General features: G+C 45.9%; 1 protein-coding gene and 1 pseudogene across 1 annotated transcript; both read left to right on the top strand.

The window, feature by feature from the left end:
- The first annotated feature begins 6,285 nt into the window (after positions 1–6,285).
- On the top strand, positions 6,286–10,008 carry LOC123133031 (receptor kinase-like protein Xa21; annotated as a pseudogene).
- Positions 10,009–11,955: 1,947 nt separating this feature from the next.
- Positions 11,956–13,952, top strand: LOC123133030 (uncharacterized). The gene has a single exon (XM_044552577.1). It carries the CDS (start codon positions 11,971–11,973, stop codon positions 12,493–12,495), a length of 525 nt encoding a protein of 174 aa, XP_044408512.1. The 5' UTR covers positions 11,956–11,970; the 3' UTR covers positions 12,496–13,952.
- The last annotated feature ends 1,889 nt before the right edge of the window (positions 13,953–15,841 follow it).

Genomic DNA, 15,841 nt, shown 5'->3' with positions numbered 1-15,841 from the left:
TGGAATTAGGACAAACGGAGTCACAGAGGGCCCACATGGTACCAGGGCGTGGCCACACCTCGGGCGCGCCCTAGTGCCTTGTGGCATCCTCGTTGCACGTCTGGTCTCCTCCCGAAACTTCTAGGGTTTCTTTTGTCCAGAAAAAATCATCAAAAAGTTTCGTGGCATTTGAACTTCATTTGGCACAGTATTTCTGGAAAACAAAAACCAAGCAAAAAACAACAACCGCCACTTGGCACTAGGTTAATCCCAAAAAATGATATAAATTACATGAAATTATATATAAAATACCTAATATTGATAATATAATAGCATGGAACAATAAAAATAATAGATATGTTGGAGACGTATCCGGGAAATCAGAGAATCGGTAGGGGTGGGCTCATCGGCAGGGCGGCGGCGGCACGGATCTGTGCTGTAGATCGGCGGCAGGTATGTCTGGCCATTAGGAGGAGAGGGGGCGGCGGGGAAGGGAAGAAGAGGAGGCAGAGGAGTGGGTGAGAAATTTTACTCGGCCGCCGAGCGATAGAGTAAAAATAGAGAGATGTGCCGCAGCAGAGTAGTTTTTTTACTCCACTATGGTGTACCGAGGATCCGGTAGATTTTCGTAAGAGAAGTAAAACCACATTTTATTCTTCTAAATATAAGAGATTGGTCAGAAATGCGCTTAGCGTCCACCGCTGATGACGCTCTGGCCGGTGGTGTTCCCGGCCACATCGGGAGGCACGTTATCCATTGAGGCGATAATCCACGACCTCGCATTACGTTCAGAGGACGCCGAAACACTGCTTTCTGTCACTTAGAGGCATGCGGCGACCGGTGACCATCGCTGTCGCCTTTTTCCCGGACGGCATTTGTAATTTGGAACTGCCAAGTGCCAAGTTGCGAGGTTGCCATCCCTCTACCGTCGCAAGACTTGCCAGAGTTAAGTCAACGAATGGTTTCTATCCTAAAAAAATCTGATGTAATCATTGAAGGACATAACTTCCGTGTACGAAATGGCAGTCGCACTTCTACTTTTGTGCACTAGTGCTGTCCAGTAGTACCACACTACTACCACTGTCTTACAAAAATAATCCATCCATCTTTTAAACTAATTTAACTTCAAACTTAGTTAAGAAAGTATATTTTTTGACATAAAAAAGAAACGGTAAGATTCATATTCAAAAGAAGTCCTCTGAACGCAATATTGGTGGGATATTACATATACTTTCTTGCTTGAAATCTTGCACAACGCCGTGCTCAAACACTTATATACTGAACCAGGGGTGTAGGTCGATTAAATGTTGCCGCCCTCTGTTCGGGTACGTGAGTCCCCTCTTGTTTACTAGGTGTCAAAATCTCGGACGAAATTACAAAACCAAAATTTGAATTTTAAAGAAAATTTGACCGAAATCTGGCCAAAATTCAGCCGAAAATTTTGAGAAAAGTAGAGCAAAAGTATAGCAGTCGAACAACACTAAGGAGTACGTATATAAATGTTTACCAAACTTCGCGTCAGTCCAACATCACCATGAGCTCCAAAATAAAAGATTGAAACAAGTACATGAAGAGGCTGCAGAGCTCAGGAGTTGTCGATGGATTAGGCTATGGCCCGCAGTCGGCAGAGTTCAACAGCAGGGTCGGTCGTCGGGAACATGCGAACGGGGCAGGAGCGGCAGGCTTGAGCAGGGAGGCAGGCGGCGACGAGTGGAGGACTCGCGTGCCGCCGCACACACAGGAGGAGTAAGCATCGTGATTTGTCTAGGGTTCAAGCGTGGCTTGATGCTTTTAACTTGGGCAAACTGTGGGGAGGCCCTAGAAGTTGGATTGGGCCAAAAAAACGTTCAAACTGGGCCGAAAATTTTGATCGGCACGGGCAATATGGAAGAAATCCGTCCGAAAATCAAAAAACAGCGTCCACTACTCAACATCGCTCACGCTGTCCTCTCCTGTTAGGGGAATAACCAACCGGTTAAGCCCACGAAGAAAGACGTCCCACAAGACCATGATGGCGTATGGCCAACTTATGTAGACTTCTCCTTGGGATTACAGGTGAAAGGCTCATTTTAGAGTTCCGCACAGGGCCTACGGTTTTGCGGGCTCAACACGGGGTATCACGTGCAGGAATCCACATTCCAAACCGGGATATTCCGACTATAGTGTGGCAGATCACGTTGTCGACACCAGGTGTAACTCTTTTGGTTATATCGCTTGATGTGAATTATCCAGTTATTAAAAAGAAATTGTCGAAAAAAGGAACTACAAAAAGTTGTGGCAAGGGTACAGTGTGCTATTTTTTTTCTATGGTCATCACTCACTAGGGACAGGGTACCACTTGATTTGATCAAGTTGCATCCGCAGGTGCACTTGGGCAGCTCCTATCAGCGTCCTATATCCCCCAAATCAAATATCAGCATCATGTGGGGAAAAAAATTGTGTTGTCGTTTTATTCTTTTCTTGTATGTGAACACTAGACGCTTGGAAATAGTGGATGCATTAATTGTAGGACCACAACCTCTCGCTAGAATTATTAGACAACTTGCACGCTGTTGGCGATGTGTTTGCACTTGTAGTCGTCCTCTTATCATGGACGGGTCTTAAGGCATCTTCAAAGCACACCCTCCAACATTTCGCATTGGCTGGATGATTTTTGCCATCCAACGCGAACCCCTGTATGTTCACGGACCAGTCCGGATGTACGGATTCCGGTAATATAGCAACAAATATGGGGGACTTTGCGGAAGTCCGTACATCCAGCTGACAAACAACGAAGCTCAACGTATCCACGCCCTCTCTCTTCTCTATCCTGAGGGCCCACATCAACACCGGTGCGACCATGAAGGCAGACGGCATGGCTGCGAGCGAGCGCTTCATACATGTTCCTTTTTTCGATAAAGGGAATATAGTAATATCAAGCAGATATCAATTACACCCGACCTCTGCAACAACATAATGTCAAGAGCTAGTCGAGACATCAAGGATGCACACAGCCATAAGAAAAAAAGAAAGAAAAAAACGCGGAATGGATCAACGAAATAGGAAGAAGTACCACCACCAGAGGCCACACCCGGACTGCCAAAAAGGTTCTCCAAGAACGACGCTTCCAAGAAGGAAACCGTGCATCAACACAGTCGTCGCCTGATCACAGATCATGGGTTTTTACCCTGAAGAAAGTCCGACTGAACTCCAGGCAATGCCTTCAACAAGGAGATGAATAGAGATCCGCCATTGCCAGGTACAACCAGTGAAGGTCAGACCATGGGTTTTCACCCCGGAACACGTGGCCGTGGCGGCGCTCTTGTCATCGTGGTGGCGTGCCCGTGGCCGCGCCCGACGCTCCTATCGCCCTGGCTGAATGACTAGAAAGTCTAGCCACGAAGACACTCGGGTCATCGCAGTAGTTCAGTTAATAAAATGTAACTTTTTTCGAAACGGAGGCAAAAGATTTGCCTCATCGATTAATTAAGGAGAAGAGAATTGCCCAGTTAATTAACGAAAAATCGGGCGAAAACCGATACAGACCAACTACACGTGGACTACTCACCCAACATGCAACCCAAACACACATGATCCCATGACAACCATACCCAACACCTAATGTCCACCATCCCCCACACTGCTCGGCCGAAGACCACATGCACCACCAAATCCACGAAGACAAGTCAGGCCATAAGGACAACCCAAGAGACAAATAACCATCCTTCAAGCAGCTGCGGGCGCCTTTCCCATGGCATCACTTTTCTTTCCTTTGCTCCTGAGAGCCTCCTCCACTATCACCTTGCCAAATCCAGGGCTCACCCTCTCCAAACGTTTGAGCAAGCTGTGAAGCTCTATCTCGAATAGAATCTCATTGACCTTGTCACGCACAGAAACCTGCCCAATGGTCACCTGCGGGCGGGTGACTGCAACATCAGATCCTCCACGCTCCATAGAGGCGAGCGGCTGGTTGGGCTCCGAAGGGTCAGGCGCGAGCATACCAACCGCCTCAGGATCATCAGCCATAGGTACCACTGACACGATGGACTCAGACGTCTCTAGTTGCTCACATGATATAGCCTCAGAGTTAGGTGCCAACACACCTGTCGCATCAACCTTGCCACTCAAAGACACCACATGCCCAATGGTCATAGATGAGGCAGTGATAGAACCAACCAAGTCTTCACTATCTGCAAAGGCAGGCGGCTGACGGGACTCTGGCGGTGGAAGTGAGGGTGTCATGGCCACCGCCAAGGACTCCAAAGAGCTCAGTTGCATGGGTAACACAATAGATGATTCCCCACAAAGCTCCTGTAACTCAGGCATAATCTGTAGAATTGGAGCTACGACCTTGCTGATAACTGCACTCCCATGAACAATCGGTGTCACCTTCAGAGCACGAGGAGAAAAATCTCCAAAGAAACATTCAGCATCCTCATCAACGGAAACAACCTGGAGCTCAGGCAGCAAAGGCACAACCGACGCAACCTCAAGCTTGGCAAGAGCGTCCCGAAGCTCAGTGCGGAGTAGCTCAACCTCCTGAAGGAGCTCCGTGCGCAGCAGGGCAAGCTGTGACTCCAAAGCAAAGACCAAAGATGGGTTGACACTGGAATCCTTGCAACATCCATATTGGGACCTTGGCGGCACCGACACACACAGCGACGAGTTACCTACAACCTCAGCCCAACTCCTAGTCAGCGGAGGACAAGGCTGGACGGGCGGGGAGCGACTCCACTGGCGAGGAGCGCAAGCGACCGGAGAGCCACCGCAAGTGACCGGAGAGTGAGCACGACAGAACCTCTCCCGATGACCAGCACGCCGACAACGAATGCATCTGAATGGCTCACGGCATGCACTGACTTGGTGGCCACGCTCGAGGCAACGAAAGCACCTTCCTCGAGCCCAACGCTTGAAGGCGAGGCTACGCTCGAGACCTTCCCTCGACGGCTCAGGGTGAGCGTGCCGGTCGGAACGGCGCCCCTGGCCCACATGCTCCCAGTCCGCCCCGCCCACAAGAGTGGCGGCAGCAGCAGAGAGGTCGTTGCATGCCGACGCTGAAGACGGACCAAGCAGAGGAGAGCCAACTTCTCTGGTGTCTTCTCGTCGTTGCACCCATCGTCAGATATTTGAGCCTCGCCGGAATCAGCGCCTACGGGGGCGGTCAATGCTGCCGCACAGGAGGCCGGCATGGTCGTCTTCACCCCAACGCAGGCGTCGTGGAGGGTACTGGTAGCATCGAGTAGCAGGTCCGATGGGGCCGACGCCGCGGCACAAACTATCTTGTCCCGATCTGGAACAGGCGCCGGGTGCAGAGGAAGACTGGCAGCTGCTGGAGGGACGATGGGCAGCGGCTCAATAGCGGCCGTCGTCACGGAACTTGGCAGGTGGCGAGCGCGACCTCCAATGGCCGGGTCGGCCCTGCGGAAGGCCAAGGCAACCGAAGCCAGCACAGCGGCGGCGGAAGCCGGGGAGGTGGACTGCGGAGTCGAAGCAGCCGCGGGGAGCGACGCGAACGTGGGCGCAGCTGGCTCACTTGGGGGCATCGCTGGACCAGCCTTGAGCACGCTACATCCCTTGGCAGAGCAGGCCAGCGTCGTCGTCGGCGGCGGCGGATCCCGATCCAGATCGCAACGAGGAGAGGATGGGGGCGGCAACGGGAGGATGCATGGCACGAGGCCCGCGGGCAGCTCGGCAGGAGGCGGCGGCAGCATGCTGGCCGGGACACAGCACTGCGGTGGGGTGGCCGACGGGGCCGGAGTGGCCGCCGCCGTTGCGTGATGGTGGTCAACGGTGCGCGCTTAGAGCCGAAGGCCTAGCCTCCAAACGATATTGTTTACAGTGAGCCACTATCATATAAAATGTAACTTGATGAATGAAATAAAGAGTACTACCAAAAGTTGTGGCAGATCGGGCTGCTGACACCAAGTGTAACTTTTTTGGTTGTATCGCTTGGTAATTTTTCAGTTAATAAAAAATGTCTCTATCGAAAAAATCCGTTCCAAAATAAATGTCTCACCCTTAATACAACTTTGTACTAAAGGTTTTTTTTTAGGGAAACTTTGTACTAAAGTTAGTACAAAGTTGAGACACTTATTTTGAGATGAAGAGAGTACTATCAGAAGATAAGCAGTTCATTAATTATGTTCGGACATATATAGGTAAAAAAAAACATATTCGGACGGACTAAGCTGGTGGTCTATTTCTCATGTCAAACACGAAGTGGTCATTGGAATAAAAAGAGACCGAAACCAGCGGCAATATAAGGACTCCGGCTATATAAATCGGACGAGGCACTAGTTACTCCTTAACCAAGCAACCTCGGCAGCAATGGGGCTACTCATTGAGCCTCTCTTACTCGCCATCATCTTCCTTGCATGCTCTGCTGGTTCGGCCACTTCCATGGCACCGGCTTCATTGTCCACTTTTGAAACCTCCACCAGCAACACCACTGACCACCTCGCCCTTATGTCATTCAACTCGTTCATAACGAGTGACCCGTCACAGGCCCTGGCGTCTTGGGGCACGGACAACCTGTCTGTTCCATTGTGCCGATGGCGCGACGTGACGTGCGGCATGAGAGGACGCCGCCGCGCCCGCGTCGTGGCGTTGGACCTCCCCGAGCTTGGCCTTCATGGCACCGTCGCTCCCGAACTTGGTAACCTCACCTACTTGAGGCGTCTCCATCTCCCCGGGAACAACCTGCACGGCGTCCTACCGCCGGAGTTGGGTGGCCTTCCAGACCTCAGCCACCTGAACCTCTCCGACAACTCCTTCCAAGGGAGGATTCCGGCGTCACTTTCGAACTGCACCCGTCTTGAGCGCCTTATGCTCTTCAACAACAGCTTTCAAGGTGATATACCGCAGGAGCTCTGCTTGATGCGTAATCTCAAGGTACTCAATCTTGGTAGAAACACCCTTACAGGAGGTATACCGTCAGGAACTGGCGGTCTCGTGAACCTAATATTTCTCAACTTGGAAATCAACAACCTTACTGGACAAATCCCGCAGGAGATAGGAAGTCTTGTTAAACTCGTTAAAGTTGGTCTAGGTCACAATCTGCTGAGCGGCCCTATCCCTGCCTCATTTGGAAACCTTTCATCCCTATATTTTCTTAGTTTATATTCAACTCAGCTAACAGGAAGCATACCACCCCTCCAAAATCTTTCATCTCTCGAGGTCCTTGAGTTAAGCAAGAACTACCTCAAGGGAAGCATCCCGGCTTGGTTGGGAAATCTCTCATCTCTTGGATTTATTTATTTTGATGGAAACCACCTCACAGGACACATCCCATCTTCATTAGGTTACCTTCCGTTGCTCCACGTTCTTAGCATTTCAAATAACAACTTTTCAGGTCCCATACCGCAATCACTTGGAAACCTTGGTGCCTTAATAGGCCTTCATCTAGATCACAATGAACTGGAAGGCCCTTTTCCTCTTTCACTACTCAACATTTCCAGTCTTGCGGTTCTAGACTTGCAATATAATAATCTTAGTGGATCTATCCCACATAGCATCGGCAATAAGCTTCCAAATATACAACAACTTCTAACAAGTGTCAATCAATTTCATGGAATAATTCCACCATCCCTGTGCAATGCCTCTATGCTTCAATGGATCCAAGGAGTAAATAACTTCTTTTCAGGAACTATTCCAGAGTGTCTAGGAATTCACCAAAAGGACTTGACAGTTGTGACTTTTGCAGAGAATCAGCTTGAAACAAGTAATGATTATGATTGGGGCTTCATATATAGCCTGACAAATTGCAGTAGTTTGTTGTTATTTGATGTGGGAGACAACAAGCTAAGAGGTGAGCTACCAAATATTGTTGGAAATCTTTCCACACAGCTGCAGTATTTCGTCACCAATATGAACTACATAACCGGAAAAATATCTGAAGGAATAGGGAATCTAGTTAACTTGGAATTCATTGAGATGAACAACAATCTTTTTGAGGGCACAATTCCGGCCTCATTTGGTAAACTCAAGAAGCTGAATCAGTTATACCTCACAAACAACAATCTTTCAGGAACCATTCCGTTAAGTTTCGGCAATCTTCAAATGCTAACTGTACTTAGTCTTGGAGGCAATGCACTCACTGGACCGATACCTCCCAATCTAAGCAATTGTCTTTGGAAAAGTTGGATCTCGATTCTAACCATCTCACTGGTTCAGTACCTAAAGAAATATTTTCCATCTCTACGTTGTCTGATTATCTGCATTTAGGACACAACTTTTTAACTGGCAGTATATCACCTGAAGTGGGAAATCTAAAAAACCTTGCCTTCCTTGACATATCTAATAATAAGATTTTTGGAGAGATCCCATCCTCCATTGGTGATTGCCAGAGCCTGGAGTATCTCAATACATCTGGAAACTACCTAGGAGGAAAAATTCCACCGTCACTAGACCGGCTGACAGGTCTCCTCATGCTTAATCTTTCTCACAATAACTTGTCTGGCAGCATCCCTAAGTTTTTAGGGACCATGAAAGGGCTTGCTACTTTGGATCTCTCATTCAACAACTTGGATGGTGAAGTTCCAACCAGCGGCGTATTTGCCAATGCAACTTCTGCCTCAGTTGTGGGAAATGCTTGGTTGTGTAACGGAATCCCTCAACTGAAGTTGCCACCTTGCTCCAGCAGCACCACCAAGATCCAATCTCAGAAAGTTGTCATCATAATCTCGATATGCGGTGCAGTTGTATTTATGGCATTAGTATTTGCAGTATCCGCATTTTACCATAGGAGAAGAAAAATGAAATCAAACATGCAAACAATACTCATCAATGAACAATATATGAGGGTTTCTTATGCAGAACTAGTCAGTGCAACAAATGATTTTGCTTCCGAGAACCTCATCGGAGCCGGAAGCTTCGGCTCAGTGTACATGGGAACAATGAGGATCAATGACCAGCAAGTAGCTGCCGCTGTGAAGGTGCTCAACCTCGCACAGCGTGGTGCATCTCAAAGTTTTGTTGCGGAATGTGAGACCTTGAGATGTGTTCGACACAGGAATCTTGTGAAGATATTAACAGTGTGCTCAAGTATTGATTATCAAGGTCATGACTTCAAGGCCCTTATCTACGAGTTTCTGCCAAATGGAAACTTAGACAAATGGCTGCACCAACAACCAACGGAAGATGGTGAAGATATGGGACTAGATCTCCGAATGAGACTGCAAATTGCAATTGATGTAGCATCTTCACTCGAGTATCTTCACCAACATAACCCAGTGCCAATTATTCACTGTGATCTTAAGCCTAGCAATGTTCTCCTCGATGGTGAAATGGTTGCTCATGTTGGCGATTTTGGGCTCGCAAGGTTTCTGCATCAAGATTCAGACATATCAACTGGCTGGGCATCAATGAGAGGCACACTTGGCTATGCTGCTCCAGGTGAGCTTCTGATTCCTCTACCTCTTTACTCCCTTCTATTTTTCCTCCACTGTGTTGTCCACAATAGAAATATGTAGGATACCTTAGTATTTCATTTTTTCGTTAACTTTTTTATTCTTGGAGAGCATATAAGAGAAGATATAATCATAGATATAATAATCTAGCATGGTTTTTACTCAAACGAAAATGACTAGATATGTGCGTAGTTGTGCAGATTTTCTTTTTTTAACAGACACTTTTTTGTCAATCTCAGAGTATGGGCTGGGCAATGAAGTCTCAATCCAGGGAGATGTGTACAGCTATGGCATACTATTGCTGGAGATGTTCACTGGGAAAAGGCCAACAGAAAGCAAATTTGGAGAAGCCATTGGCCTTCGCAAATATGTCGAAATGGCATTGGAAGGCAGAGCAGCTAATGTCATAGATAGTTACTTACTACCAGAGATAGAAGATTGTGAAAGAAGCACTTCAGAGTCCGACTGGACAAGTAGAGACATGAGCATTGCTTGCATCTCTTCGATTATGCACATTGGAGTATCCTGTTCAGCAGAGATGCCAATGGATCGCTTGTAGATTGGAAATGCTCTGAAAGAGCTGCATTAAATTAGAGAAACATTTCACAAGGAGTTGCTCGGCGAAGGAGAGCCCAGCAATTGAACATCATGCATGAATCCATTGAACCAGTTGCCTGATGCCATGTGGTCATGGTGTCATGCACTAGTGTGATATATATATTTCGTTATGCTAAGTTTGTGGCTGAAATATATGCCTGAACTATGCGAGTGAGTGCACATGTCATGTGGAGGAAGAATTAAACTCCAGCGCAGGAGGAGGTCTACGCCACATCCACAAGGCACAACACAAGTATATATCTATAGCTGCGACAGGATCTAAGACCTAGATAAGAATTGTGTGGTGTCTTTTAGTTATTGATGTTAGGCTTTGGAAAGTGGAAAGGTTCGTCCCGAAGAAGGTTTTCCTGCTACTTACAAATATTCAGGGTTTTTTGGTAGACAATAAGTTGCAATTGAACTATATAAGTCTACCTCTCTTTTATCCATAAAGAAAGCAGCAATTTATCAATCTATTATCTATTCCTTTCTGGTGACCTTCGGCGCCCCCCATCTCTTCCCTCTCTCTAGTTTAAGCTTTGCGCAATCTATAGCTGTGCCTTCTAATCACCCACAACTATGATCTCTCTGCTCGAATCCATAGCCTCCAACCATAGAGCCCATGACAATTTGGTACCAGATTCATCGACCACACTGTGCACCACTATCTCGACAGCACTGCGCCAAGATTAACATGACACCTCCTTGCGCCCGTGGCTCCAAGGCAACAATCTCAACACCGGCCACCCCGAATTAACGTTGACTACGACATCCTTTGCACGGCTACCTCGACCACGGCTACACCACCCTACGCTCTCGGCTACCCCAATAATGGCACAAAAGGTTATCGCATTTCTTGAGCAACCTTGTAGATTTCCACCCTAGCCACGACTTTCGCGATGCATCGACCATTGCCACTATGTGGGATGTCCATCGGCTTACCTTCGGATTCTTTTCCAGTCTAACCGTTTGGGTCGTTACCATTGTGACTGCGGGGGAATGTTGAGTATCGTGATTAGTTAAGAAATATAGGATCGTGTAGGATTTATTCCAACCTTGTGTTATACTCCAAGTTGATCGTGTACTCTGATATATACGACCACCAGGCTCATGCAATACAATCATTGATTCCACCAATCTTCCTCTCTATTTCTTCTTACAGTTACAACAGCCCGCTTAAATATGACATACAACGAAGCAAGCATCACAACCCAATAAATGATTGACTGAATCTCATACCACACATGCACCCAGTTGCTTCAGATTTACTCCCTCCGTTCGGAATTAGTTGTCGCAGAAATGGATGTATCTAGATGTATTTTAGTTCTAGATACATCCATTTCCGAGACAAGTAATTCCGAACGGAGGGAGTACTTAACAAACTCAAATTGAACCCTGTTGCGACACCCCAAAGTTATATAAGACTAACCAACTCACCGTCTCACCATACTTTATCATATGAAACAAGACTACACTTACTGACTAGAACCATATTTCCTATGCTCATCAGCGTTCTCCTATCTAGCAGCCGTTGCTGACAGATGGCCGATGCCTTTGCAGAAGTCTGTGGATTGAGATTTGTTCAATGGCAAGTTGTCAAAAAGGACAAAGTCTAAATTATTTATGGGAAATGAGAGCGAAGGGACATAAATAGTGATTTGGACGATCTTGGAATACTAGCACATCACTTTCGACCGGCACAAGGCAGCCACGCAAGACCACAAATGTAAATACTAATATGGAGCGTAGCAGGCTACTTCTACTTGACAACCAAACCAAGACCAAAGACCAAAAGGGACATCAGAACTAATGGGGATCATGAATTTCAATGGCCATTTCTATGCACACGAAGAGGGAGTCGTATCATGAACCAGGGGATGTTCATGAGCACGGCCATGCCAATAAGTTCATCGTGCAGAGCATGAAAGTTAGTGAGGGTATTATACATGAGGATACTGAGCACGGCCATACTTCTGTAGAACCAGGGGTTGTTCATGAGGTGAATTTGATGGTTGTATATGAGCATACTGAGCCCCAGAAAAACTGCAACAATACAGAAGACACCAACATGCCAGCTAAGGAACTTCTCGAGGTGATCAATGTGTGTTGTGAATTCTATAGCTGGGTCACACCAGGCATCATAGCGGCTAGACATCAGCTGCTAGACATATACGATACAGCTACGCAGCACCAGATTCATCAGGTGAGGGAGCAGCTTCGGCAGCTGAAGAACGACCTTTGGAAGCTCCGGACAACTGTGGTGCCCAAGATGCTTGACCTCATTGACCGCGTCGAGTGGCAGAGCCATAAGAAACCAGAAGCAGACCTACTCCCAGACATCAAGGATGCAGTGTACGATGCTGATGACCTCCTTGATGAATTTAATTATTATGCAATGAAGTTGGGGGTTGAGCAGAGCAAGAATTCGGGGCAAGATCACATGGAAGGTGCCTTTCTGCGGTTCTACAGAAGTATCAAGGATTGTGCCCACTTTAGCAAAGCGAAAGAAATACAAGCTAGATCATATCTATGAACAGTCCAAGGATTTGGGCTTGCATCAAGCACCACAGAAGTTTGACAGATCAATCAGGCCAGAAACATGTTCTTTCTTCGATGAGCCACAAATAGTTGGACGTAAAAAAGAATTGGAGCAGTTGGTGCAAAAGCTAGGAGTATGTGCACGTGACGGAGGTAGGAGTAGGACTGATGGTGAAGAAAGAATAACAAAGTTGCATGTGTTGCCAATAGTTGGCATGGGTGGTGTCCGAAAGACAACTATGGCCCAACAAATCTATAATGATGTAAAGGTGAAGGCAAATTTTGACAGCAGAATTTGGATATGCGTTTCGGATGATTTTGACATAAAGAGATTAATTAGAGAGATTTTGCATCATTTGGGACAAGAAGCACTACCTGATCGTAATCTGAATATTCTTATGACAAGTCTAGTTGGTTGTGTCAAGTCGAGAAAGTTCTTACTTGTCCTTGATGACGTATGGGATGATATCTTGAAAGATGGCGGGGCAGTATGGAAGAGATTTTGAAAACCTTTGGAAAATGGCATTCAGGGAAGTATGATTTTGGTCACTACTAGATCTTCGAAGGTTGGAAGTCTAGTTGGCACCATGAAGCACTATTAATTAGCTGGTTTGCCGGATGATGTATTATGGTTGTTCTTCAAACTACAAGCATTTGGATCCAAGAGTCCTTCCAATGGCCCAGAGTTGGAGCGCATCGGTATAGCTATACTTCCAAAGCTGAAGGGTTCTCCTTTGGCCACCAAAACTCTGGGACGCCTGTTGAGTAGGGACCTAAACACAACACATTGGAAGTATATACTGGAAAGTGAGTTCTGGCAATTAGAACAAAATGCGACCGACATTTTGCCAGCCCTTCGACTGAGTTATATGTACCTACCACCGCATTTGAAGAGATGCTTCTCAATTTGTGCATTGTATCCCAAGGATCACGTATTTGAAAAGGAGGTTTTCGTCGAAATTTGGATAGCACATGGCTATGTACAACCTCAAGATGCATCCTTTTGCTTTGATGACCTTGTAAATTTGTCATTCTTTTAGAGAAATTCTTTGGTGAGTGATAAGTTCGTAATCCATGACTTGATTCATGATACGGCACAACTAGTCTCAAAGGATGAGTGCTTCATCATAAAGCATGCAAGTGATGTACACAAAATCCCTTCAAATATTCGTCATCTCTCAATACTCACTGGAAATGTTGGCTACTCTGAATTGAAGAGCATATGCCACAATAAAAAATTGCGGTCCCTGGTTTGCAATACATATTGTAGTAGTCCAACCAATTTTCCTGCAGTTGTTGACTCTTGGTTCAGGGAACTCTTGAAAATCCGTGTATTGAGTTTTAAGTTTTCCGGAGTAACACAGATACCTGAGAGCATGGGCAATTCAAAGCATCTGCGTTACCTTTGTTTATTTGGATTGTTTACTCTTCCTTCATCCATTTGTTCCCTATATCATCACTAGTAGAAAAGGGGGCATCAGTCCCGGTTCGTAAGGGCCTTTAGTCCCTGTTCTTGAACCGGGACTAAAGGGTCGTTACTAATGCCTCCACCCTTTAGTCCCGGTTCTAACAGGAACCGGGACTAAAGGCCCTCCACATGGCCACTTCGAGCAGCCCAGGCAAGGGGGCCTTTGGTCCCGGTTGGTGACATGAACCGGGACCAAAAGGCTTCCACGTGTCAGCAGCTGAGGTTTTCCTTTTTTTTTAAAAAAAAATTGGCTGGTTTAGGTCTTTTGCGGGTTAATTTTAGGTTGTTATTAGCTAGCTAATAGAGAGAAGTGTCCTCTCTTATATCTTCGTCCTTGGTTTACCAACGCTATCTACTGCTATGTTCATTTCACCCGCTGATATATAATAACTCATGCATGCTCGCATCATACATCATGCTGCTATGTTCATATATAATAAAAAGTCCTACTAATCATGCATCATCATACAACTTCTACTCGTTATTAATAAAAAGTCATACGATCATCATCCTCATAGTCATCGAACCCAACCCTACATAATTATTCTTAGCACATGATCATCAGTATCAGGTAGGACCTAATTAAACACCCTTAAGGTAAAATAGCATAAAACAATATAGACCCTGATTCTCCATTATGAAGAATGGAGATCATCCTGTCTCCAATTCTTGCGCTTCGCCTCCTTTTGCTTCCAAGAAGCTCCTTACGACTGTCCATACATTTTTTCCATACTTTGATTGTCATGTCTCCACTTCTTTTAGAAATCCGGTATGGACAATTGAGATTCGTGGGACGACCTGGTTATATATTCAAAACATCAAGGCGACCATGCGTATACATCAGATGAGGTACACAATCATTCGGGATTATCTGTTGGAAAACATAGTAATAACTTCGTAGTTAGCAATGATGTACTAGTTTTAGAAGTATTTAAAAAGATGCAGGGATGTCGTAATAGTAAAAAATCTTACCAGGGTATCTCCATGGTAGTTACCGTAGTTCAACACGTGCACTACTGGCACGTATTGACCATAATGTTGAGGAGTTCGATTGTAGACATTGTAATTCTCAAGATCAGTACAAAATGCGATCAGATGATTTTTCTCCTTATAAGTTAATTCGGAGCCATCGGTGTAGTGGGTTTTGTCTACCATTTTCCGCACATTCTTTGAAGAATGAAAATAAGCTGTCAATGGAAACAAGCTGTCAACTATTTTGAAATAAACAATATAAATTACTTAATAACTATGTTAAGCTCACATGGGGGAAGAATTGGAGGTGTATCCACAAGGACCCAAATGCCCATATTGTCTTGTTGGATTGTAGGATCACCAAGATCCATGGTGACAAGCATACCCTCATCAAAACCATACATTTTGCAAAGTGCTTCCCAATTTTTGCAACCAAAATGGGTTACACTCTCAGCATTGTACAACTTTACCTGAAAATCCACACCATGATGGGTTCTTAGGAGAATTTTTTTGGTTTCCATACTTTCATGGTCTTCAAAACCCATCCTCTCCAAGACATAGCGTCTTTCATAGCATGGGATAAGCTAGTCGAATTGGAAAAGATGAAAAATACACGTTAAAATAGTTGAAGTCGTGCTTAATTACGAAAAAAACTATTGTCATCGTTGTGTACCGTACGAACATCGAAGGTCTCCTCGAGCTTAATGGTGAAGCGTCGATCTTCGTCCAGCTCAATGAACCCGTCGCACATACCTCGGTCGTCGTAACACCAGTCGCACTCCCCCGGGCGGTTTTCGTCGTCCGAGTACGACATTTCTGGCCTAAGTTCATAATTCAAATATTAAATATATGTACTAAAAACCTAAATTAGATCATTATTAGTAATCACGGGTTGACTATC

This window comes from Triticum aestivum, chromosome 6B (genome assembly GCF_018294505.1).
Source record: "Triticum aestivum cultivar Chinese Spring chromosome 6B, IWGSC CS RefSeq v2.1, whole genome shotgun sequence".
NCBI lineage: Eukaryota > Viridiplantae > Streptophyta > Magnoliopsida > Poales > Poaceae > Triticum > Triticum aestivum.
Note: the sequence above shows the minus strand (reverse complement) of the source record. Positions and strands in the feature narration are given on the sequence as shown.

What these genes read in the sequence shown, in the direction of transcription:
- LOC123133030 (XM_044552577.1), top strand. Translation starts at nt 11,971, where the DNA reads ATGGTTGTATATGAGCATACTGAGCCCCAGAAAAACTGCAACAATACA.